The 24,868-nt window shown below is 47.4% G+C and overlaps 1 protein-coding gene across 1 annotated transcript; it reads left to right on the forward strand.

Annotated features, from left to right (window-relative positions):
* On the forward strand, positions 9,305 to 19,141 carry COPS8 (COP9 signalosome subunit 8). The gene is made up of 8 exons (XM_003133761.4): positions 9,305 to 9,523; positions 10,506 to 10,576; positions 11,713 to 11,761; positions 12,661 to 12,793; positions 14,864 to 14,971; positions 16,396 to 16,458; positions 17,408 to 17,455; positions 18,156 to 19,141. Exons 1-8 carry the CDS (start codon positions 9,446 to 9,448, stop codon positions 18,233 to 18,235), a joined length of 630 nt encoding a protein of 209 aa, XP_003133809.1. The 5' UTR covers positions 9,305 to 9,445; the 3' UTR covers positions 18,236 to 19,141.

Below are 24,868 nucleotides of genomic sequence, written 5' to 3' on the forward strand. Positions count from 1 at the left end.
CACTCTGGTGAGGGGCGGCATGGTGAGGGGATCCATGCAGCGGCCGATTTGGCAGGAAAGGAGGGAGGCCTCCGACCAACAGCCCTGAGGTGCTGGATCCCACCAAGAACCGCATGGGGAGCATGCAAGGGCTCCTTCCCCAGAGGCCTCAAGGGGATTCATCACCTTAGTTACAGCCTGTGAGAGACCCTGAAAGACAGCCCAGCCGGGCCACACCAGGATCCTGAACCACAAAAAGTGTGAGATGGTAAATGTCTATTGTACAGCCTGCTATGTTCTGGGACAAGGTGTTGTATGGATAATTAATACAAAGTAGAACAGTAAATTCCAGAAGGAGAACCAGAGAAATGCTTCACAGACACACAGTGGCTTGGGGACAGAGACTGGGTCTATTTGCTGCTGAATCCCAGCATCTGGAGCAGTGCCTGGCACACAGCAGGTGCTTGGTAAAAGAATGGCTCCAGGAGGAAGAGGAACAGAGGTGGGTGGAGTGAGTAGGTCTTGGCGGGGCAGTGGGTGGAGGCAGAATGGAATTGAAAGGATCAGGAAGGACGCAGATTCATAATGTGCCCTCAGAAGTTCACCTTAGGCATAGAGTTGTTTCCAGGTGGCCGCTAGCACCAATCCCAGGAGTCACATAGGAGTGTGAACATAGCTGGAGGGAGTACCCACTGGTATTGCAGGGTCCCCCCAGTCTCTGTGCAATGCCGCTGAGAATGGGAGCTTTGGAGTGAGACATCTCCAAGTTCAAACCTCTCACACTTATGAGCTGTGTGACCTTAGAACAGTCACCTAACCTCTCTAAGCTTCGGTTCTTCATTGGGTCATTGTGAATACTGCAGATGATGTAAATAAGGTAGCTTAATACTAGGTCCTTCGAATCCAGTTGAATCCACTTTAAAAATCATCCTCAGTCCTCCTGGACTCAGTCCCAGACCCCCAGGACATACCACAGTGTTGTTTTCACTGGCCCCTCCTTTAGCCCATCAACCTCCCCAGGACAGCCAGGAAACCCCCTTCCCACCACCAAGGACGCCAGAGGAACCTGCCCAACCTTTCCCTCTGCTTCCCAACCTTCATTCAGTTTGCACCCCGATACCCCAGGCGGATCAGGACTTTTAGCAAACTGGAGCCCTGCACACACGTCCGCCTGCTTGGACCATCAGCGCAGCAATTTAGAGACGGATATAAGGCGCGTGGAAGGGGGCTCCTCAAGAGCACAGAGCCCAGGTTTCCACTTGAAAAAGTCACTTGGAGGAGGAGGAATTAACTGTCCCGAGCTGAAAAATAGAGGGTGAGATTCGGTCCCACATGAATCTTCCCTCAACCCACGGCAGGTCTAATTCCAACGGCTGGAGGGAAATTAAAGATCCTCGCGGTGCGACAGCGCCCCCTGGTGGGTCATCCTGAGATGGCACCCGGAAGGTCTCCAGGCGACTCTGCCTTTGCTTGCTTGCTTTCTCCCCTTCTAGGAGAGAAAACTGGAAATGACTTTCCCCACGACTGGGTTCCTTCCAGAAAACTTGAGTATGATATTTGCTTTCCACACTCAAAGGTTAAAAAAGCTGTGTCTTAAAACCTGGTGTGGATAAGGGGATGGGACATCCCAACCTAGCATTCATGGGACCGCTTCCATGCAATCAACAAAAATCACATTGGACTAAGACTAATCCAATTCAACCCCCAAGGCAGCCTTGCAGGGCGGCCCGGTGTTACCTGGATCTTACAGGACCAAAGCTGGACTCGAAGAGGGGCTGGGGGCTCGCCCAAGGTCAGGGGTAAGACTCTGAGGCTGGGTTCGCCACCTCATTGCTGTCACTTGCATGGGAAATGCATGACGGTTTCAGCTTTGATTCCCACATACACGATGCGTTCTGTTGGGTTTCCAAAATTCCTGCATGCCTGTCCTTCCCCACCAAAGACAGACTTTCTATGAAACAACTCCAGATCCCAGTCCGTTTCTAGGAAAGTATGAATCACCCCCCTCAGAAAGTGTATTGATCACACACAACTGGCAAGAGAGCTGGACTGGGCACTGTGGGAAAGTGAGCCGCTGGAGTTTCGCATTCCCAGCCAGGGCTGGTGGTTCACACAGTCTAGGGGGCACAGGATCACCCGGGTGACTGGTGACTCCGAGGCTAAGCCACATCGAGATGCTCTCAGCTGACAAGTCAAATGAAACCCAGAGCCCATCACCTCACATGTGCTGTGGCTGTGAACCCCGAGTTAGGCTTGGGGGTCACAGTGACTCTCAGCCACACAAAGTCTGCTGGGACTTGGGGAACCCGGAGCAAGCAGGAGGCAGGAGAGGAGGAGGAACAGGCTTGATTCCACCTCTGGAAAGGCTCAAGGTTGGGACCCTGATCAAGCTTGTGAAGCCTGGCACCCCTGTGCTGGAGTGAAGTCTCTGCCAACTACTCACCTTGGTTGCTCCAAATGGCTCCCCAACTCCTATCCTCGGGTAGGAACTGGCTGAAGTTCCTTGTTGAGGGGGATTCTGAGCCCTTGTCCAGACTCCAGTGGGAAGAAGGCTGTGATTGATTAGTAATGGCCGCAGCGGTGGCAGGATCATAGCCATGAATCTGACTTTTCTGGTACCAAGACAACTGTCTGTTCTCAGGCTGGAAATGGGGGAGGCGACCTAAGGCGCAGGCAGGAAATTCAAGAGCTCCCCATGGGCCGGGCCCCAACCCAGTGGGGATGGATTGGATCCTGGGCGGCCCTCCAGCCCGCGAGAGTGATGAAGAGAGAAGTAACCAGCACAAAAAAACGAGGAGGGGTTGCAGGACAGAAGGCAGAGGTGCTGGGTGCTCCTGGGGAGGACAGAGGGAGGGACAACGGGACGTCCTGTCCTGGGCTCTTGGAAGACAAGAACGGTTCTGGCCGCTCCCCTGTACAAGTCGGGGCACACGCAGGGAGCCGGATTCCCGGGGGTGCAGAATGGAGAGCAGCACCCAGACACCCCTTCCTCTTGAGAAAGGTCCTCTTTGTCAACTGCTGCCAGACGGAAAGCACCAGAACATCATGCTGCGAGGAAGTGGAGACACAGAAGCAAAGGAAGCAAAGATTGATGGAGAGAGACAGGGTGAGCAAGGCAACGTCCTGTTCTTTGGGAATCAATAAAAGCACAGGGAACACGTGGTCAGCATTCACTCAACAAACGTTGACTGAGCCCCTGCCATGTCACGTGCTCACAACACAAGAACACAGCCCCACCCCGTGGAGTTTGTAGAATTAAAATAAAACTTACAACGAAGAACTGCACCTTATTTCTGCTCATGTTGTCAGCCGAGAGACAGGGCTCTACTGAGGAAGTAAATAATGAGTGTGAGAAGGGACTTTCAATGATAACATTTTTCTCTGAGACACCGTGTTTCCTGGCCCTCACTGCTCTTCCCTGCTTGATTTATAATGCCTTTGCTTCTTCCACTGCCATCATTTTTTTTTTCATCACTTTTCTTGATTCTTCCAAACTTTCCCTAACATTTACCTGTCCTTAGCTCCAGGGCCTTTCAGAAGTTTTGCAAAAATGTTCTCTTTCATTATTCACCTGTGAACACAAGCATTCGTCAAAAGGGGGAGAAAAAAGAGAGAAACCAAAAGAGAAAGAGATGTGTCCTAATTTTTAAGTTTGGATTGTAAGTGTTAAGATTTGAGGCAACAAAAATCATCGTTAAAATAATTTTATAATATTTTTTAAGATCTTAAAAGAAAATAACTTTCACTCATCATTTACCCCTCCCTAACCTTACAGGAGTTTTCAGTTCTCTATTCCCTCCAATCTTTATCCATAAATCTAGTCTGGAACACACTAACAGCCAAGAGGTATACACAATATTATTTGCCATGTTTTTCTGGACATTATCTCAGACAGACTTTTACAAAGACTTGGGAATTTAATAGCGGCAAAACATCCCCTTGAGTTGACCGACCACGGCATGTTTAACCATCCACAGCTTAGACACTTAGGTCATGCTCAGGGCTTCAGCTGTTGTATTGATGTTGCTGTGCCACTTTAGCTACATTTCCTTCCTCTTTAGCAGTGGGCACCCAGGAATAAATGCCCAGGGGCAGAACCCAACAGGGAATGAACTTACACTGGAGGGTACGGTTGTGTCGCTACCTTGCTTTCCAAAATGGTAGCATCCTCCCCCAAGGTCCCACATGGGGGATGACTTTGCCAAGAGCTCCATGTGAGATTTCACCAGAGACACAAATGTCCCTCTAAGTGCACAGGCTCACCGGCAGTACGTCAACACCCACCTTCCTGATTTGGTCACATCGGCATCCCCCAAATGCCAGTTCCTCCAGAGGACCGTCCGTCAGAATTTACATGCTCCTCAACTCTGCCCAGAGTTCGCGGTGGCTCAGGAATTAAAAACAACACATTGCTTTCCCTCCTTGCCTGTGCGTCTCATCTTGCCGACAGAGGCAGCTGCCCCTTCTCTGAGTTTGCTTTCCACCCCCAGCATGAAGCCCAGGTCCTGGCCCCAGAGGAGCGCCAGTTCAAGACCGGCCTGCTTCTGCCACTGCTTCCTCGCAACTCTGATGCAGATCCACGTCATCCATAAACTCCACCCGTGGCTCTGGTCCTTTGTGGCCCATTCTTCTGCCCCAGGTCCTGCCGCATGCTGCCGATCACTTTCTGTCTCTCTGGATTTGCCTATTCTGAGTATTTCATATAAATAGAATCATACCGTATTTGGTCATTTGCAGTTAGCTCATTCCACTCAACAGGATGTTTCCAAGGTTCATCAGGTTGTAGCACAGGTCAGTGTTGTTGACTGCCCAGTAATATTCCACTGCCTAGATATATCCTATTTACTTGCTGTTCTTCAGCTGATAGGTTGTTTCTACTTCTTGGCTATTGTAACAATGCTGCTATGAATGTCCACATGCATGTTTTTGTGTAGACACATTTTCACTTCTCTTGGATGTACCCCTCAGCATAGACTTACCGAGTCATATACTAGCCCCATGTTTAATTTCTTGAGCAAGTGCCAGGCTGTTTTCCAAAGAAATTGCACCATGTGACAGCCCCACCAGCAGCGCACAGTGTGTCAGCTTCTCCATATCCTCACCAACACTAATTTTCTGTCTTTTTATTATAAACCACCACAGTGGGTGGGAAGGAGTGGCTCATTTTCGGGTCTAATTTGCGTTTTACTCACAGGTGGAGATGTTGAGCATCTCCTCGTGTGCTTATTGGCCATGTGTACACCTTCTCTGAAGAAATGACGACGTCCTCTGCCCGTTTTTAAATTTTGTTACTTGTCATTCTATTGTTGAGTTATTCTAAATCCAAGTCTCTTATCCAGCATGCAGTTTGCAAGCTTTTCTCACATTCTGTGGTTGTCTTTTCATTTCCCTGATGTGTCCTTTGAAGTACGAACATTTTTTTTTTTTTCCTTTCTCGGCCACCTCCATGGCGTATTGAAGTCTCCTGCCAAGTATTGAACCCGACCAGAGCTGCGAACTACACCACAGCAGCCACAACGCAAGCAACACCAGATCCTTAAGCCACCATGCCAGGCCAGGGATCAAACCAGCTTCCCCACAGAGAGAAGGCAGATCCACAGCAGGAACACCAAGAAACTTCCTAATTTTGATGACCTCTAATTCATCTATTTTTTCTTTTAATTCCTGGGCTTTTAGCGTCACAGCTAAGAAACCAGTATCTAACCCCAGGCTACGAGACCTGCACTATGTTTTCTTCTAACAGTTTTATAGTTCGAGCTCTTACACTGAGGTCCTCAATCCAGTTTGATTTTATGGTTGCGTCTAGTATGAGATTAGGGTCCAGGTTTACTCTTTTGCATGTGGATAGCTAGTTGTCCCAGCACCACTTATTGATAAGGCTATTCTTTCCCTCGAAGGATGGTCCTGGCAGCCTGGTCAAAAGTGTACTGGCTGCCAATGCAAGGGTTTATTTCTGGACCCTCAATCTGCCCCACTGATCTAGGTATTTTCTCTTGCTATCCATTGACCTACATATCTACACTGCGGTGATTGCTGTGGCTTTGTAGTGAAGTTTCCCCATTGAAAAGTGCACTTCTTGAGTTAAATTTACCCTTTAGTATCTTACCCTTTCGATGCTATTTTTAAATGAAGTTGTTTCCTTTTCTTCTTCTTCCTCTTCCTCTTCCTCTTATTCCTCTCCCTCTCCCTCCCCTTCTTTTTTTAATGGCCACACCTGTGGCATATGGATGTTCCCAGGCCAAGGGATTGAATCCAAGCAGCATCTGAGTCCTACACCACAGCTGCAGCAATAATGGATCCTTTAACACACTTCACTGGGCTGGGGATTGAGCCCAAGCCTACACAGTGACTTGAGCTGCTGCGGTCAGATTCTGTTTTTTTGTTTTGTTTTGTTTTGTTTTGTTTTTTGTCTTTTGCCATTTTCTTGGCCTGCTCTCACGGCATATGGAGGTTCCCGGGCTAGGGGTTGAATCAGAGCTGTAGCCGCCGGCCTATGCCAGAGCCACAGCAACGCTGGATCTGAGCTGCGTCTGCAACCTATGCCACAGCTCACGGCAACGCTGGATCGTTAACCCACTGAGCAAGGGCAGGGATCGAACCCGCAACCTCATGGTTCCTAGTCGGGTTTGTTAACCACTGCGCCATGACGGGAACTCCATGCGGTCAGATTCTTAACCCATTGTGCCACAGCAGGAACTCCTGAAATTGTTTTCTTAATTTCAGTTTGTTCATGATTGCTGTATAGAAATACAATTGATTTTGCATGTAGGTGTTCTATCCTGCAATCTTCCTGAACCCATTTGTTAATCCTAGTATTTTTCAGTGGATTCCTTAGGAGCTAGGTGAGATTCCGGGGTTCTGAATTAGCCATCCTCCCATTTCCAACCTCCTCAATGACTGTGCTTCTCTGAGAAGAGATGAGAAGGGGGGCAGCTCACTCTAGGGGGCTCAGCCGAGGGTGATGGGTTTGCGACCTACCTCCTCCAGCCTCCAGGGCCCATGCTTCCCTTTAGCGTGCTGGCCCACCCCCTCATCCCAAGTGCCGTGGGAAACACAACCTCCTGCCACCCCAGAGTCAGCCTCTCTGGGGACCAGAGCTTCCTCTGGGTGCTGCCTCTTCTGAGTGCTGCGTCCCCAAATCACGGCCTTCTTTCCCACACTGCCCTTTATCACACCCCTGCACTTCTCCTATGACTGAAAGTTTGGGGGGTAAAAAGATAAGGGAAGCATCATACAGCAACAACCGAAAACTGAGTATTGGCCGGCGCAGACCTGGAGATCCAGCAGCCCTTCACCGTCACTTGGAGGTCCCCATGTCTAAGCCAAGTCTCACCTTAGACCCTTTTACTCCATCCCTCCACTCCCAAGACTCTTCCTTCCCTCTGCAGCTCCCAGCCACCAGTTCCCAAGTCACTGTGCCTGTCTGTTAGTTTCTATTGATTATAATTTAAAAATAAAATTAAAAACAAACAAAAAGTAGAGTTTCGTCCTCAGAATAATACCCCAAGCTCTACCTCTCACCTGTGATTGTATTTCTAAAGCTTCACTAGGAGTTCCCATTGTGGCTCAGTGGTAACAAACCCAACTAATATCCATGAGGATGCGAGTTCTACCCTGGCCTCAGTCAGTGGGTCAAGGATCTGGTGTTGCCACAAGCTGAAGTATAGGTTGTAGACATGGCTTGGTATCCAGTGTTCTGGCTGTGGCCAGCTCTGTCCGATTCAACCCCTAGCCTGGGAACCTCCATATGCCACAGATGTGGCCCTATAAAGTAAAAAAAAAAAAAAAAAAAAAAAAAAAAAAAAAAAAAAAAAAAGAAATGAAATTTCAGAGTTCTGAAATAACTATCTTCCCAATGAAATCTTTCTTGGCCAGAAATAGGCTGGGAGCCATTATCACATGTTGAAAATTCAAAATCTTGTTCCTCAAACTTTGTCGAATGATCTCAGAATCATTTTACCCTTAGTCCCTTTTCTTTTCTTTTTTTGGACGAATGAAAGTGTGTTGCTTTCATTCCCCCAAAATATCTCGAGTTCTACCAGCTATTTGCACACCTTCCTATTTAAGGTTTTTGGCAATTCTTTGAGCAACTTTTGCAGTGCTTTTCTTATCTCTATGTTCTATCTGAAGCATAACTAAACACAACCATTTCCACATGGAAAGTGTTGATTCTACAAAAATAATCAGTGAAACCGTCACTGTCTTGGAATCCTAAATAATTTTATCTTCGAGTATGGGTTTGGCAAGTCCATAGGGAGGACAGACACTCAAAGAGATGATTGAGGTATGCGTTTTCTGCCCTCCACAGTGTTTAAAATACCCCATGAATGCAGAATTCCCAGTCGACCCCAAATGATAGGAATTCAGCAAGACCCAGCTTAAGTACAAACAAAGTGTTACGTCTACCAATTGTGTGATTTCTGTGATTCCACATGAGTTAAATGCACTTATATTCGCCTTTAAAATTGGCTTCGTATAATATAAAGACAGATGGTAAGATGCATGCTAATAATTGAAATTTTTGCTTTTTCCCTTTCTTAGAATATTAAATAGCAAACTTTAGAATGCTATGAAAAGTTGAAACACTGCGGAATAAGGGAAAAGCTTTAGATTCTATAGCCTTTACGGGTAATTTCCCTTCTGCTTTTTGAACTAGTGATGTGCGTTTTCAATTTGCTTTGGGCTCACAAATCCTGCGGCTGACCCTGCAGCAGGGCGGCCTAGGCAAGGGCAGCAAACCAAAGTATAAATAAATAACGCACCATACAACGTTCGTTAGGACTGCGCAGAAAACTGAGGAGGCCAGGATGGCTGGAGCAAGTCGGAGGGATCTGGGGATTTGATCTGTGAGCGATGCCAAAGACTCTGGATTGTTAGGGATTTGAGCAGAAGAATAACAAGACGACTTAGGTTTCAAAAAGCATCATTTTGGCTGCGGTGGCTGTCCGGGAGTAGCCTGGAGGGAGGCGGAGTGAGGTCCGGAGAGGACCGAGCTCAGGCCCTGTCGGGTGGTCCACGCTGGCGCAGCCGCTCTCGGATGGGGGGCCTGCAGGAGGGGAGCCCCCAGGAAGGACCGCACCGCCTGCACCGAAGCGGGAGGGCTGCTGAAGGAGGAGGCGGGGGGAGGAACCGAAAGCTGGGTTTTGAACTTTAAAATTTCCGTGGCCTCAGAGTAAAGGCAGCGAAGAGTCCGCAGACCGGCCCCAGTCCCCGCCCTCCCTGGCTCCGAAAGCCGCGTCCCCAGACGCCAGGCGAGTCCTCCAGGACATAGAGTGCACGGGCCAGAGCGGCAGCGACCCCGCCAGGCCGCAGCGACGTCTAATGACGCGCCGGAACCGATGATGCGCCTGCGCACGGGAGCTCGGCGGCGACGGCGGCTTTTACGTCATCGCGGGCGCGACGCCCGGAGGGACAAGTCTGGGGTCCAGCTAGAAGGGGAGGTACGGCGGCGGGACCGGCCGGGAAGATGCCAGTGGCGGTGATGGCGGAAAGTGCCTTTAATTTCAAAAAGTTGCTGGATCAGTGCGAGAACCAGGAGCTGGAGGTAGCCATTCGCCTTTCGGGGTCGCGCGTGGCCTTGTGCGGCGCCGGTCTCCAGGGTAACGGGGCCCGAGGCCCAGGGCCCGCCGGGCTGGGGCGGGCGCGGGGCCGGGCGTGTGGAGCCCGGGACGCCGGGCCTGCTCCTGGCTGAGCATCCAGGCCTCGCCTCCCCGAACTTGCTGGGGGCTTTTTGTTGTTTTGTCTTCAGCCAGTGAGCCCGAAAATGCTGTGCGTCTTTGCTCCTAACACTCTCCAATATGCTTCTCGGGTTAAAGATGTTTCCTCCCCGTCGTGGGGAGAGGTGAGGGAGTCTGTGTGCGCGTTGTAGCCTGTTCCTAACTCGGAAAGTCCTTAGTCTCATGTCGCGGAAGCTTGCCGTCTTAGCTTCATTAGGACTGGTGAAATTATTTCACGAAGGTCTTAACAGTAAGGGTTTTTTTTTTTTTTTTAATTTTCTTAGAAAGGCACTTACAAGCATGTACAGTATCAGTATAAAAAGTTAATTAACCCAAAGAGACTACTGCCAGAAGCAGCAGCTCACTAATAGACACTTAACAGATGATTTTCTGAATAAAGTTGAACAAGGAGAGAAACGTCTTCGTCATTCAGCTGTGACATTTCTCTCTTCGTTACTCACTTACCTAGATTTTCAACATACCTGGTGTAACGGGCAGAATCATCATACTTGAGGAATCTGTGGGAAATACTCTTGTAACAGTAAGGCCATTTAAATAAGAATTTGAGAACTGGGAAAGGGATCCCACTGAAATGTTCCCGTGCATATATAAACTCAGTGGCCCAGAGGGAGATAATTCATAGCTGGTGACAGATCTAAACTTATCACTCTGGCTTTTAGTGTGTGACACTCTCTTTTTCTCCATCTGTAAGGGTAAGTACTATGAAATATGCTTACTTTTTAGATGCTTTGAAAAATACAAAAGTATACAAATAAATGAGCTTTTTCTCTTTTGTTTTTGGCTTTAAAGGCTCCAGGAGGAATTGCTACACCTCCAGTGTATGGTCAGCTTCTAGCTTTATATCTGCTCCATAATGACATGTAAGTACTTTCTACCTAAAGCTAAGAGAAACAGCTTCCTGAAGAAATTATTCTTGCGTTGAAGTAGCATCACTAAAACATAGACAGAAGGAGCTTTACATTTTATTGTAATAGTATATTTATTTCATATACTGAATCATGGCTTAAATCGTGATTAGGCTGAGTTAAAATGCACTTCTTTTCTTATATCTTTCTTAAAATTTTTCAATCTGTTACGATGAACTACAGTGTCAGTAAATTCCTTTAAATCTGTTAGTCTCTTCTCTTTTGTTTTGTTATGAAATGTCTGTCTTTTATGACCTGTTTACTTAATGTCACATGTGATCGATAGACTAAGAGAAACCGAAAGGGAAAATTGAGAGAGCTAAGAGGAATTTGTTACTGTCATGTATGCGATTTCTTGAAAGGTTTTGTTTTTAATTATTCCTCATTCACGTTCATTGAAGACAAGTCAGTATAACTGCGCAAAAAAGAGTCCTTATGTTCTGAAAGCCATGATTACTGTTCAGTTTTGTTTTAAAATTCTTGTAAACCTTCTTATTTGGCATCTTTTAAACTAAACTGAGATTTTTATTACTCATCTATTGTATAAATTATGTTTCTTGTTTTATAATCATGTCATTATATGTTTGTTATCGTTCAAGATTCCAAACTCTTAAAAAAAAAAAAAAAAAAAAGAAACCAAAAAATCCTGCCTTGAAGGTGTGGTGGCTCTGTAGCCACTGGTAGGAGGAAGGGTCATGAGATGGAGAAAAGCACTGTGTACCTGTATACTGTCAGGGAACAGCAGTGCCTTGAAAGTGTATGAATCTGTTTATTTTTATATATGACTAAATTATTTAGGTAGTCCTCTTTAAGTCTTTGTACTGTAACCTTAATTTAAGATCTGGATTATTAATTTAAAAATTCACTAAAAATGGCAAAATGTTACTTTGGTAAAATATTTCATGTCTTTTTATCTGGGAAACCGCTCTCATTTCACCTGGACAAAGTCATGTACAACTAAATTTCACCCTGTTTAACGTAGAGTATTTCAGAGTATACTTGTGTGTGTTTGCAGTGGGATCTAGAATTTTAGACATTTACTAGGATGATTTTTCTAAATTGCTTCTTCTTTCTTGGGGGATATAAATTAGGAATAATGCAAGATACCTTTGGAAAAGAATACCACCCGCTATAAAGTCGGTAAGTACTCTTGTGATGAATCTTACTACTTTACTGTAGTAATGACATTCACTTAAAAAGCAGTTTCAGCGAGTTCCCCTTGTGGCTCAGCGGTCGCGTATCCGACCAGCATCCATGAGGGCACGGGTTTGATCCCTGGCCTTGCTCGGTGGGTTAAGGATCCAGCGCTGCCATGAGCTGTGACATGGGTCAAAGACGGGCTCGGATCCTGTGTGGCTGTAGCTGTGGTGTAGGCCGGCAGCTGCAGCTCTGATTCGTCCCCTAGCCTGGAACCTCCATAGGCCTCAGGTGTGCCCCCCAACCCCCCAAAAGCAGTGTCTTACGAATTCTCTTGTGACTCAGCATGGGAATCTGCGTCGTCACTGCGGCCACTCGGGTTGCTGCTGTGCGCAGCTTTGACCCCTGGCCCGGGAACTCGCCCATGTCGCATGTCGCGAGTGCAACCAGAAACCCCCAAAACAAAAAGCAGTCTCGTAAAAGTTTGTTTTCTTTTCCTTGTGGCTCACAGAAGTAGTTATTAAACTGGTAATAAAGTTTATGAACAGATCTATAAATTCCTCTGATGAGAAATTGTAATTTCTGTTGGATGTTATAGAAATCTGTATATCTGTAAATATAAATAAAAATCTTTTTAAAAAGTGTTTAAGGTAACCAATTCCTGGACTACTTCTGGACTATTTTTGGAATGCCTTCTTGTGCCTTCATTTTCTATTATAACAAAAATCCGTAGAAAATGTGCAAATAAATTTTACAGTACCATTCACAGCGTTTAAAGCCCTTTGACAGTGATTGGGGTGAAAAAGTAATTACACTTTTTAAATGCCGAGTTATCTTTTAAGATACAGCTGTTGTTATGTCTGCAGAGTGCATATTCTCAGAGGCAGTGATGTTTCTTGCAGGCAAATTCTGAACTTGGGGGGATTTGGTCAGTGGGACAGAGAATCTGGCAGAGGGATTTCCCTGGCGTCTACAGCACCATCAACGCCCACCAGTGGTCCGAGACGGTCCAGCCCATCATGGAAGCACTTAGAGGTAGTGTTTCTTTGTGGTCTAGAATTAAGTTAGGCTAGACCTCTCTCTCAAGTCCTGCCGCGTTGAAGTAAGTCAATGGTGTGTTTTTAAAAAAAAGTATGTTCTGCCAAGTGGATGAGGAAGTTTTCAGAATTCTTTTTTAGATTTGCTGTAATTGTACTTTGATTTCATGTTGCTTGAGTTTATATTATCAGCTGAGGACCTCACTGTCTCAATTTAATTCTAGATTGAAATTGCTCTTTTCAGTCAAAGGCTCTTTTTGGTTCTGAGAATGGAATTTTGTAATAGTCTAGTGAGTTGGGTAAGGTTTTTAAACCCCACACGTTGAAAGTACACACTGCTCTGGACTCTGTGGGCCTCAGGCTCTCGTAGGGATTGCCTCCAGTTTCTGGATTTATGACTCATCAACTCAGTACATAGATCCTCAGATTTTTTTTAAATCACTTTGATTAAAAAAATGACGAGTCTGGTGCAGCAGAGCTCCAACCCTACAGTAGAACTCGACCCTGCTCTCTCTGTCTCCCACCCTCAGCATTTGCTTCTGGTCTTGGTTTGCTCTTTCATGTGTGGTTATACCCTTCTCACCTGTCCCCTTGCCTCTGTGGGTAATAGCTGCCTTCACTGTCCGTCTGCCTGCTCTGGGGGAGTCAGTGAGCAGGGAGGGTATCAGCTTTTCAGGGGACAGAAGGTGAAGACTGCTTCGGAAGTGTACCTCGCTCTTGGCACGGTAGGACGGTGTCAGCATAAAACAGACACTGCGGGTGGCAAAGCAGGGGTCAGCTTGCTTTGAATTTGGGGGAAATGAGCCGGAGTGCAGGGCCAGCAGCTGAGCCGGGGAGGCTGTGGAGGAAGGTTGCCTGATGGCAGGAGAGTCACGCAGGAAATACCTTTACCTCTTCCCATGAGCCCGGGGAGTTTGGGCGTCGTGGGCTGTCCTGGGGCCCAGCTCAGGACACAGGCCCTGTGCCTTTTCCCGGGTTCACTGGCAGGACTGGGGCCAGGTCTCCTGACTCAGTCAGCAGGTGTTCCTGTACCTTGGGCGGGCTTGCTGCTTCTCCCTCCCCTTCCCTCCACCTGCAGGCTCTCCAGTAGGATAAGAACTCCTGTGAAAGCAGTCAGTGGGGTGGGCCCCGGACGGCGTGCACCTGACGGGTGGGAGCTGGCACTCGAGTTAGACTTCTCGAGGTCAGGTCTGTCCCTGCTAGGAGTGACCCATCTACGCCTCATTTTCCACTTTATGAAATGGGATCGTAAGCAGTGCTCTCCTCCGCTGGTTGTAAGTAAATTAACATGGATAAGCACTTCCTTGTTCTAAGCAGACTCCTCTCTTCACCTGCAGCTTGGAGGTCCTGAGAGTTTTACAGGCCCCAGCTTCATCAATGGTGCCATGGTCCCTCCATCAGTGCAGCCTGGGGAGGGTCCTCTCCTAACAGATTGGATTACTGCTGAATGTAACGTCTTCTTTTTTAACGTGTCATTGCCGCAGCAGCTGGCAGCCCCTTCCTGCTAGGCCGGGCTCTCCGGGGCTTGACCTTAGGGTTTGACCCTGAATGACGTTGCAAGTTCAGAGCAGACCCGAAAGTCAGGAAGAGAGCTCCAGGTGTACGGCTTGTCCTGCAGCTCCCTTTGTGGTCCTGCAGCAGAGACGACGCTGAGGAAGGGCAGCTAGTTACAGGAGTAGTCGTTTCTGCTCCGTTCATGCCAGTGTTTAGAAGTGGGATAAAAGGGAAATTTAAAAATATACAGCCTAAGTGTACCCCCATTTAAATGAGATTTTCTCAGGGTTGGAGTCTTGTGTATATTAACTTTTTTCCGTCTTTGTGGTATGTATTGTCAGGTAGAGAGCTTTTGATCTAAGAGGAAGTATGAGAAAGGCATTCGTTTATTCAGCCCTGTTTGAGCCCTTTTGCATGGTAGGCACATAGATCTGTATCTGAGCACAGAAACTTTTAGGTTGATCTAGTCTTGCTTTTCAAATTTGACCAAGGACGATGAGGTAATTCAGTTGTGTGTTTCAAAAATGCCAGCTCTTTTGGTTCACTGTTTGCCAAACCTCCGCTCCCGCTGCAGATGCTACCCGGAGGCGCGCCTTCGCCCTGGTTTCTCAAGCCTACACCTCCATCGTCGCCGACGACTTCGCAGCCTTCGTCGGCCTGCCTGTGGAGGAAGCTGTGAAAGGTATTCTCGGCTTGCTTTGTGCTCTCCAAGGGAAATGGGAACGGGAGGGCAAAGCACAGGTCCGCAGTCCTTCTCTGAAACCACTGGAACAGGATACGCTTGCTTTGACCTTGGGTGGTGTTTGTTCCTGAGAAAGGTGACAGAAACGCGCGTGTGCACAGCCCCCCCACCCCCACCTCCGGCTGGGTCGCCAAGCCCTGCCGTGTGCGGACTGCCACCCGGCGGGCGTGGGGAGAGATGACACAGACCAGGTCACCTCACGTTTCACCACCACATGAGTTAGAATGTTCTGGTTTGTAGAGGCTTTTGAACTGAGGGAGGGTAAATTTCAGCTTTGCATTTACCTTTAAAGCACTTTTTACCAAGGATAGGCACCAGTGAAAGCTCTCCTAGAGCAGGAGCTTCGGAAAGGAATCCTTGGCCATTTTTATGACGTTGAAACTTGACTGTGTCTTTGAGACGTGCTCTTGTTGTCTGTGATTATCCAGCGCTTCCCTCTGGAACCTCTGGAACGCCTGTAGTTATTCCTTTCACGGTTCCCACGTTCCCACCCCTGGAGCGCCTCCGCTTTTACCTCCAAGGCCTTTATCAGCACCTGAGTCCTGGGCAGTGTGGTGAGCCCTCCCAGCTGATGCCCAGGAAGGAGGCGGATAGTGGGGGGGCGGGGGGGTGGTTTACGCCGAGCTGCTGGAAGCAGAAGGGCGAATGGGGCTGCAGCATCAGGTCCCAGGTACCTCGTAGTTTTTACAAGTCGTAGCAAGTGTGAGATGCAAGAAAACAAAGGACGTGGACGTGCATCTGCTCTTGGCTGTGCCAGCCGGGCGGGCGGGGCACATCGTAATTTTCAGCCGGAACCCGGAACGTCTTCAGGTTATTCTTTTCCTTTGCAAATTAACACACTGATACATGTTTTAGGGTTTTTTGGTCTCGTTTTTTTAAGGAACTGGGTCTTAATTGATCTCGGAGCTCACATTTAGAAATCTGAGTTTCAGCCTTCCTTGGTCAAGGCGTGTCATCGCTGTCACGGCTGATGTAGCGACTCCAGGGAGTACCGTACAGGTCTTCCTTCGGTCTGGTTTTAATAACCTTGATCTGGTTCGTGCCATCTGCCATGTACATGTGTGTGTGTGTGTGTGTGTGTGTGTGTGTACGTACATATACACGTACCTACGTGAGTAATAGGGGACTAGTCATCTCTTGGTGACTGCATCAGTCTGGTAGCTCTTTCTGAAGTATTCCAAAGCCAGGGTCCCATGAGGCTAGTGTCTCTAGTGAGCCTTTCTAGAAAATTACATTACAGGATAAGTGACACGTCAGTTCTCCCATTCGGGTCCTGTCATGGACCGATCCTAGGTCTTGTAGGTGAAAGGTTCGGGGTTTTGCGTGTTTCTAACCCTTGTTTCTGTGTGGAATCACCCATTTAGGGGTGCTGGAGCAGGGGTGGCAGGCTGACTCCTCCACGAGGATGGTGATGCCCAAGAAGCCAGGTAGGTGCGGCTCTCCGACCGTCGGAGCTCTGAGCTCTTCGACTAACTCGGCAGAAAATTCTGCTGTGCTATCAGAATGGACATAACTCACGTTAAATACAGACGTGGGACGCCGGTCACTGAGAGTGGAAAGGACCTTCAGGTCACGTAGTTTTATCTTAATTTCTTAAAGTTTGTTTCTTGTATTAAAAAACCACTCTATAAAATAAAAACCAGTCGCTTCTCGGCCTTTTGGCTAAGATCAAGTGTAAAATAAAAACCATAATCCTTTTTACAACTTACATTTTTTACTAAGTATTAATCTCCTATCCTTTTATTTGTGGGGCTATTTTTAACTGTTTTTCCTTGATATCTAAACTATTGCCTTTTAAGAAGATACTCGAAATACTCAGACAATCCCCTTTCTCCTGGTGCCATAGACATGTAGACTCATCTTCTCAGCGGGACTTTCAGTTTTACCTTGCACAAAATCAAGTTCTCTGGCCTTTTAAGCCCTTAAATGATTTGGCCAGTCCTGTCTTGATCTGAATTTGTGGTCCCTCAGACCCCTCTCTGAAATGAGCCATGGTTCCCCTCCTGCTTACCCGCCCTGTCTTTAGAGCAGGGCTCCGTGCCCGCATCATAAACCCTCTGATCGGCTCCTTCCCAGAGTGCCTCTGCCCGCTCGGAATTCTCTTGTTTAGGCATTGCTGCCCCGCAGTAAAGCAGTACATGGATCTCAGCGCGCTCAGCCCTGCGAGGGTGCAGAAGGGGTGAAACGCGGCCCCGGCCAGTCTAGATGGGGCGAGAAGGCTGCTGTGATAGAGAGACCTGTGTAATAAAATAGAGCAGAATCGTTGCTTCTGCTTGAGAATTCAATGCTCTAAATGCCTTTGCGTGAAAAATGACATGTTCTATGTGACACTTCTTTGCAATGACATCTATAAATTGGGCTCTAAATTGTATTTAGTTGCAGGTGCCCTGGATGTTTCCTTTAACAGATTTATTCCGTTGTCAGGTATGTATTTTCAAATGCTCCGTTGTTTTTCTCCATTGTAGTGGCTACTTTTTACATCTCTAAACTCTCCAACAGAGATAAAATTCTGTACTCGATGTTTAGAGCAGTACATCTGGTTACAAGAGGGAGTGAAGCAAGTTTTACCCTGAGGCAGCCCCACAGGCCTGGCCCAGAGCCTTCCAGGATCCCCTTGGGGACCCCAGATAGCGCTCACCAGCCCTGAGTCAGACCTGGTCGCTCAGATGTTGGAACCAAACTCCGAGAGGGTGGGTGGGTCCTTTGCTTGTGGGGTTTTGTTCAGTGACAGTTTCGCATTCTCGAGGAGTGCCTGGCAGGAGGTGTAAGCCCTAGCGGATTGGCAACAAGTCAGGTGGGGAGCAGTCTTTCCAGGAAGGGCCGTGTTCTCCCTGGGGAGGTGCCCCTGTTAAAAGCGGTGTTGACCTTGAGGCAGAAACTTCAGTGACAGCAAAGCCAGACATGCCTTTACTCCCATCCCAGTTTGGGAAAACTCAAGTTGAGGCTTCTTGGCTTGTTTTTTTGTTTGTGTTTGTTGTTGTTGTTTGTTTGTTTTTAAATGTCCAAAATCAGGGCACATCTAAGGAAGTTTGCTTTTTGCTAAATTAAAGACCTGGGTGGGTGCGGGTGCCAGGACAGCGCCTGGTGACCCTGGCGTCTGACCACGTGTCTCTCTCCTGTGCAGAGGCTGCCCCCGTCCCGCCCATCCCCAACGAGCAGCAGTTAGCCCGACTCACCGACTACGTGGCTTTCCTCGAAAACTGACTGACTCCGAGCTCCAGATCCACCACCAGAATCCTGTATACTGACAAATAGAGAAATGTAAGGTTTTTATTTGCAATTTTATTGGCTGGATTGAGCACCTCAGCGTTCCTTACTGAGTATGTGATAAAACACGTAGAGAAGAATATATATTTTGTCCTTCAACGTTATGCTGAATGGTCGTGGAAACAATTCTTATTTTGTGCTAGTTGACGATTTGGACGGAGCCCGTCAGTGTTAGCAGGGAGTTAGTGTTTCCTAGTGACTCATGAATGAGCTCCCTGCTGCCTGCGGCGCAGCGGCCGTCAGCTGCTTCCTCCCCGGCTCGAGGCACCCTGCGCCTGCACCGCGGGCTGGTGGCTGCACTGATGCACGGCTGTCCCCAGGGGCCTATCTGACTGTCTGGGGACCCTGACTCCCCCTCCTCGGGGCTGTGCTCTTCCCCCTCCCTGCTGAGAATCAGCCATCAAAATGCTGAGCTAGAGCTAAGAACAAAAGACCCGTTTCCGTAGTAAACCGCTTTGTTAGCTTTAGGTTGTTTGCCGTTTTTGAGAGTGTGAGTACATCCATTGCTGGCAGTGGAGGGCTTGCCGTGGAGATGGACTTATTAAGACCTTCACGAGAAGCATGAAGTTGCCGTGTTTCCTTTCGGAAGGAGACTGTGGAGTGCGTTACTTGAGACAGAAGCTGTTGAGTGATCCACTTTGTCCAGCTACCCTGCAGCCCGTTGGTTGCTTGTATTTATCCCTTGGGTCAAGTTCTGCCTTTTGAGAAATACTGTACAAGACTTTCATTTTTTGTGTGACAGCCTCTGATGTTTGAAGCTGTTCCTTGTATCTTCAGGGTGAAGCTACCCCCTAGTTCATTTATTCTGCATTTGTTCAATAAATAATTAACTGAATTCCTCAACTGTTTTACTGAAGGTAGTTTCTGGAAATTTCACGATTCTGGTCTTCCTATGGATACGTTGTCACTCTTAAAATACAAATTTCTTTTGTTTTAAGGGCCGCTCCTGCATCACAGGGCGGTTCCTGGGCTGGGGGTCGAATCGGAACTCTGGCTGCCAGCCTCCACCACAGCAGCGCAGGATCTGCGTCCTCATGGATTCTAATCAGATTTGTTTCCGCTGAGCCACGAGAGGAATTCCGGGATTGTTTTCCTTTCTCAACAGTACATATTTCTAGCTTTTTCTCTTTGAAAAGCCTGAAATGATTAGAAGCAGTAACAGTGAGAACCACCGATGCCCAGCTTGTGTCTCTAAATTGCATTTTCAGCTAAACGGAACAAGAACTTCCTTACCGAGTGCTTGAGACCAGGTCTGGGGCCGTAGTGGTGCAGGTTGTACAGTCGTGCGCATTCGCGGTAGACGACGTCCCAGGTTCCTCTCAAAGGCAAATAAGGTTTTTCAAGAGGTTCTAGAAGCCAGTATGAAGGAGCTCCCACTGGCCAAACGTGGGAGAGATTGAGCATGAAAAATTTGTTTCTTTGTTATAATTTTTTCGTCTTTTTAGGGCCACACCCGCAGCATATGGAGGTTCCCAGGCTAGGGGTCTAATCAGAGCTACAGCTGCCGGACAACACCACAGCCCCAGTAGCTCAGGACCGGAGCCGCGTCTGTGACCTACACCACAGCTCACAGCAACACCGCATCCTTAACCCACTGAGCGAGGCCAGGGATCAAACCCGCAACCTCATGGTTATGAGCTGGGTTCGTTAAGTACTGAGCCACAACAGGAACTCCAGATTTGCTTATTTTTAATATAAGTTCATAATTAGAATAACGTCATATACAAGAAAGTGCGTACCTTATTTATCAGTTTTCATAGTAACGAGTCGATTGCCCTGGTGACCTTCAACGTAACAAAATTGAACCTGCAAGGTAGTCAACTAGCCAGGGGTGGAAAACTGTCTACGGAGGAATTCCACCTCCAAAGGCAGACCGAAGGTCTGTGCTTGGCAGCCCCCGATGAAATAGTGGATCTAGGGAGTGCCTGTCAGTGTCTGCTGAGACTACAGGGTGATAGGGTGTGACAGCCCCCTCTGTGCCCTGGCCGCTGCCAGGACCAGCAGCTGCACGCAGGTGTCGCCTGACAGCACCTTGCTTTAGATTCGTTGCGTGTCACCTTTCTGCTCTGGGTCACCCTGACCCACCACAAGAGCTGCCTCCACAGACCCAGGTGGGGGGAGAGCTCCTGAGCAGTTGTGGTCGTGATGCGGTGACTGAACACGCCCTTGTCCTGGGAAGCCGTCAGGGTGCACACCACAGTCTATACCCGGTTCCTGGAAAGACCCCAGGAAGACCGAGCTTTGGTGGCCCACTGTCACCAGTCTGCAGCATGGCCTGGGATCGATTTCTTTCCCAGTTCCCTGTCTCTGTTTCCAGGGATCGAGAGCAGAGATCTGTCTCCACTCACAGGCTTTGCGATAGCACCTGGATGCACCTGTTCTTAGCATCACTAGCCATGGGACAAGTGGGCCTGGAGTGGAGGCGTCGTAAACATATAGCACTGACCTAAAGGTTTCCTGTCAGAACACCCCTCACCCAAAAAAAAGGACGTGAATCTCATCCAGGTTTTAGGTTTAATTGCCCTTTTACATGAAATGTGGGAATTAGACAAACAGGGTAAAACACCCCACTAAGACAGTCTGCCAAATCTAGAATGTGGGGACTTTAGCGGAACCAGTGAGTGAGTTTCCTTAGAAAAAAATCACTGACATAAAAAGAGTGGTGCAGATGGTGACGGGGAGGCGAGGACCTCTACGACTGGACTTTCAGGCAGACACAGTTGTGCCGAGAACTACAAAAAGAATGTGTACAAAAATAAATCTCTTTAAAGGCATCAGAAAAGGTCTCCGATGGCTCGGAGGGTTAAGGATCCAGTGTTGGTCACCGCTGTGACCTGTGTGGCTACTATAGCTCGGGGTTAGATCCCTGGCCCAGAAACTTCACATGCCCCAGGTGCAGCCCCCTAATAAAGATGCTTAAGAAATAGGGAGAAAAGGCATCAGCTTCTGAAGAAGGAGGAATTGAAGAGCCAAGACTCGAGAGAATCATAAGGTTATCGGCAGCAGCAGCAGCCTGACAGCCTGGGGTTAGCCAGGTGCCCATAAGCATAAACTGGAGGATGCTGGAGAGCATTTAAACTGAAGTGCAGAAAGAAAATGCAGCTTGCTGGAAAGAGCACTAGAGACGGTAGCACCCAGCAAAGAGACAGACCGTGTGTGCAGTCAGAACCCAAGAAGAGCGAGAAAATAAAGCCGGAAAACTGCTTGAGGAAGTACTGGCCAGGGAGTTTCCAAAACTGATGGAAGAAGTCGAGACACATTCAAACAGCTGAGAAAACCCCACACAGGATAAATACAAAGACTTCCACACCCTGACACATCACAGTAAAACTGCTAAAAGCCAAAATCAGAAAATACTAAAAGTATGGGCGTGGGGGAAGGGAGGGGTTCTCTTCAAAGCAGCAGCAGTAAAGCCAGAAGACCGTAACGTGGCATTTTAACGTGTTAAAGAAATCTGAACTGCTGCCATACGGGGGGGCACACTGTTAACTTTCAGTCTTCCTTGTTAAGTTTAAGTGTTGGGAAACACTCCATGCAGATACTGGTGTAGCTCTGGTAGCTTCGAAAAAGTAGACGTCGAGGCGCAAAGCAATATTAGAGAAGGACGTTCTGTGGGAAGGGGCCTTGGCTTCCTGTTGCTGCGGTAGCAGGTTACCACACACGTGACGGTTTGAAACAGCAGGGTGTGCATCTGTCAGCTTACAGCTGTGTCGTTCGGAAACCTGAGCTGGGTCTTGCAGGCTCACGTCAGCTGACAGCAGGGCTGCGTTCCTGCTGGGGGTGGCGGGGACGATCTGTCCCCTGCCCTTTCCAGCTTCGGGAGGCCACCTACCTTCCTTGGCTCCTGGCTCTCTTCCTCCATCTTCAAAGCCAGCAACGCTGGGCCAAGCTCTTCATTCTGCCCCCCAGCCTGGTGGTCACATTGGTCCCTGTTTTAAAATAGACTGATGAGCAACCTTCACTGTATCTGCTGTCTTAATTTCTCTGTTTTGTGTAACCCAGCATGTGCACAGGTTCCAGGGCTTACGATATGGACGGGTTTAGGGGCATCCTTCCTGTTACAGGGATTGGTCCTGCAGCCAGGCATGTGTAATTCTAAATGTGTAATCTCAATCTCAGATTCTGTCTGATCAAGCAAAATTGACAGCTGCAAGGAGAGTCCTCTGCAGTCATGGTGGGGCTGGGGAGCAGGTGCCGAGACAGAGCAGAGCCCCTGTAATTAAAACAGCAGGGCACTGGCGTGTGAGGAGCAGCTGGCCTGGTAGGCTAGACTAGAGGTGAGAGACCCGAATAAACGTCAGGTTGTTCTAGAGTGTAGAGGTGGCAGCTGAGGTCACTGGGCTAAAAGTGGACTTCACTAGATGGCTCTGGGAGAGCTGGTGAGCCCTTGGGAAAAGACAGAGCCCAGTTACATAAAGTTCAAATAGAGCAAGGATCTTGATGTAAAAAAGTAGAACCACGCCGGTGCCAGAAGAAAAACGAGCGAGTGCTCCTTTGACCTAGGTGAAAGGAAAGGCTTCTGTGGCTCGAAATTCTGTTTAAAAGAATAATGATCAATTTGGGTACATAAAAATAAAACACTTGCAAGCCAATAAAAGAAAACCCAAACAGATGTCTGACAAAGGAGGAAATACTACAACGTAAAGGGCTGGTAATATTCCTAATATATAAATTGTGGGAATTGGAAAAACAAAATGATTGGAGAAAATGACAAAAGACGTAAACACAACAATTCACAAAAATTTCACGAAAGTGGCTTTTTATATATGTTCAACTTTATTTATAATAAGAGCAGTGCAAATTAGAGACTCTGAATTAACCCATCCATTGGCAAAAACCAAGGAGCATAACTGTGCGTTTTGTTGCCAAGCTCTGGGAAGACAGGTTCTCATGCTTTGCTGGTGGGAGTTGACATTAGAACGTTCTTATGAGGGGCTGGGGGGGGATTGGTGACATCTAAGGACTGTGTAAGCATTTGCTTTTTATCCTAGCAATCTAATTTTTAGGGATTTCCCCTGAAGATTCAACTCCCACAATATAAAAAAAAATACGCTATTGCAGCCTTGTTTCTAATTGTAAAATATTTCAAACAGTTCGTGTATATAACTTGATTGTAAAATAATTGCTTATACATGAGCCCACGATGATATACCCATGTAAGGGAGTCCTGTGTATCTATCATAAAGAATGACGGAGCGATATTCAGGATATATTGTTTAAGGGGGAAAAAGAAGCAAAGTGCATAAAAATGCCTAGAGTGTGCTGTTTTTGTGTAAGGAAAGAAGAGACAATATACATGTACTTGCTCAGTGGGGAAATTACACACAGAAAGGAAACAGAATAATGGAATTATTTGTTTTCACAGTGTGTAGAGTGAGGTGGAGAGGACAGAAAAAAATGGGGATTAGGGTCACTTCTGTATAATTCTGGCTCTTGAATTTGTTGAAGTTTCACATGCTTCAAGAAGAAATAAATGGGGTGGGGGGTGTGGAGACAGTCTTTTTTCAAAAGAACATGAGTGACCTGAAGATGAGGAATATAAGTCAGTTTTGAGGGTACTACTTAGATTATATGTCCAGAGGTTAAAGACAAAAAGAACTTTAAACATACATCAAACTTCAGTTAGTGGGTTTCTTTTTTGTAAAAAGAAACGCCAGCAATTCTAACACTGCTTTGTGTGTGTTCTAGGATCAAACAAATACATAAGCGAATGTAGACGAGATGCAGGGGCTCCAGTTTTTTCACTGTCAGAGGACGTAACACTCACAGAAGGAGGAGATGTTAGAATGAATCCTGCAATGTTGGGCTAAACTAGGGATGTTGCTATAGACTGGTTTTTAGGATGGGTAGATGGGTGGGTGATGGATGGATGGAAGAATGTGTGTGTGGATGAATAGGTGGGTGGATGGATGGACAGAAGGATGGACGGACACTCGGATGGGTGGGTGGGTGGAGGGATGGGTAAATGTTGGTGGATGGATAGGGAGGGACATAGACATAACTCCTAGTTCTGTCCACTGAGCAGGTAGAGCAATGACGTCCACCCTCAGGTCACTGCTTCTAGAAGCATTCTCCACAAAGAGGAGCTAGTGACTTCCACTTTCATGTGTCTTCTGATAGAAAACAAAGAAAGCTTGAAAAACTGTTCCAGATCAAAGGAAACTGTAAGAGGCACAACAACGAAGCGCAGTGCTATAGTAGATAAAAGTGCCTTGCAAAGCCTGTGGTTGGGAAGTTGACGAAAGCTGAGGAGGTTATAGATTACATTAGGGATTGGCAAACTATAGCCTGTGGCCAAAACCAAGCTGCCACCTGTTGTCCATAGAGGCTTATTGGCACACACCCGCCGTTTGTGTGGCTGCTCTTACACTGCAATGGCAAGCAGAAGTTGTGACAGGCACTGTGTGTCCTGCAAAGGCTGAAATATTTACTGTCTGATCCTGTATAGACACTGTCCCAATTCTTAGGTAATTTCGTGTTAACATTAATTTTCCTGATTTTGTTGATTTTACTGCAGTAACAGAAAAGAGCATCTTTATTTTCAGAAAATAAACTTATTTAGAGAAGAAA

This window comes from Sus scrofa, chromosome 15 (genome assembly GCF_000003025.6).
Source record: "Sus scrofa isolate TJ Tabasco breed Duroc chromosome 15, Sscrofa11.1, whole genome shotgun sequence".
In the NCBI taxonomy this organism is placed as follows: Eukaryota; Metazoa; Chordata; class Mammalia; order Artiodactyla; family Suidae; genus Sus; species Sus scrofa.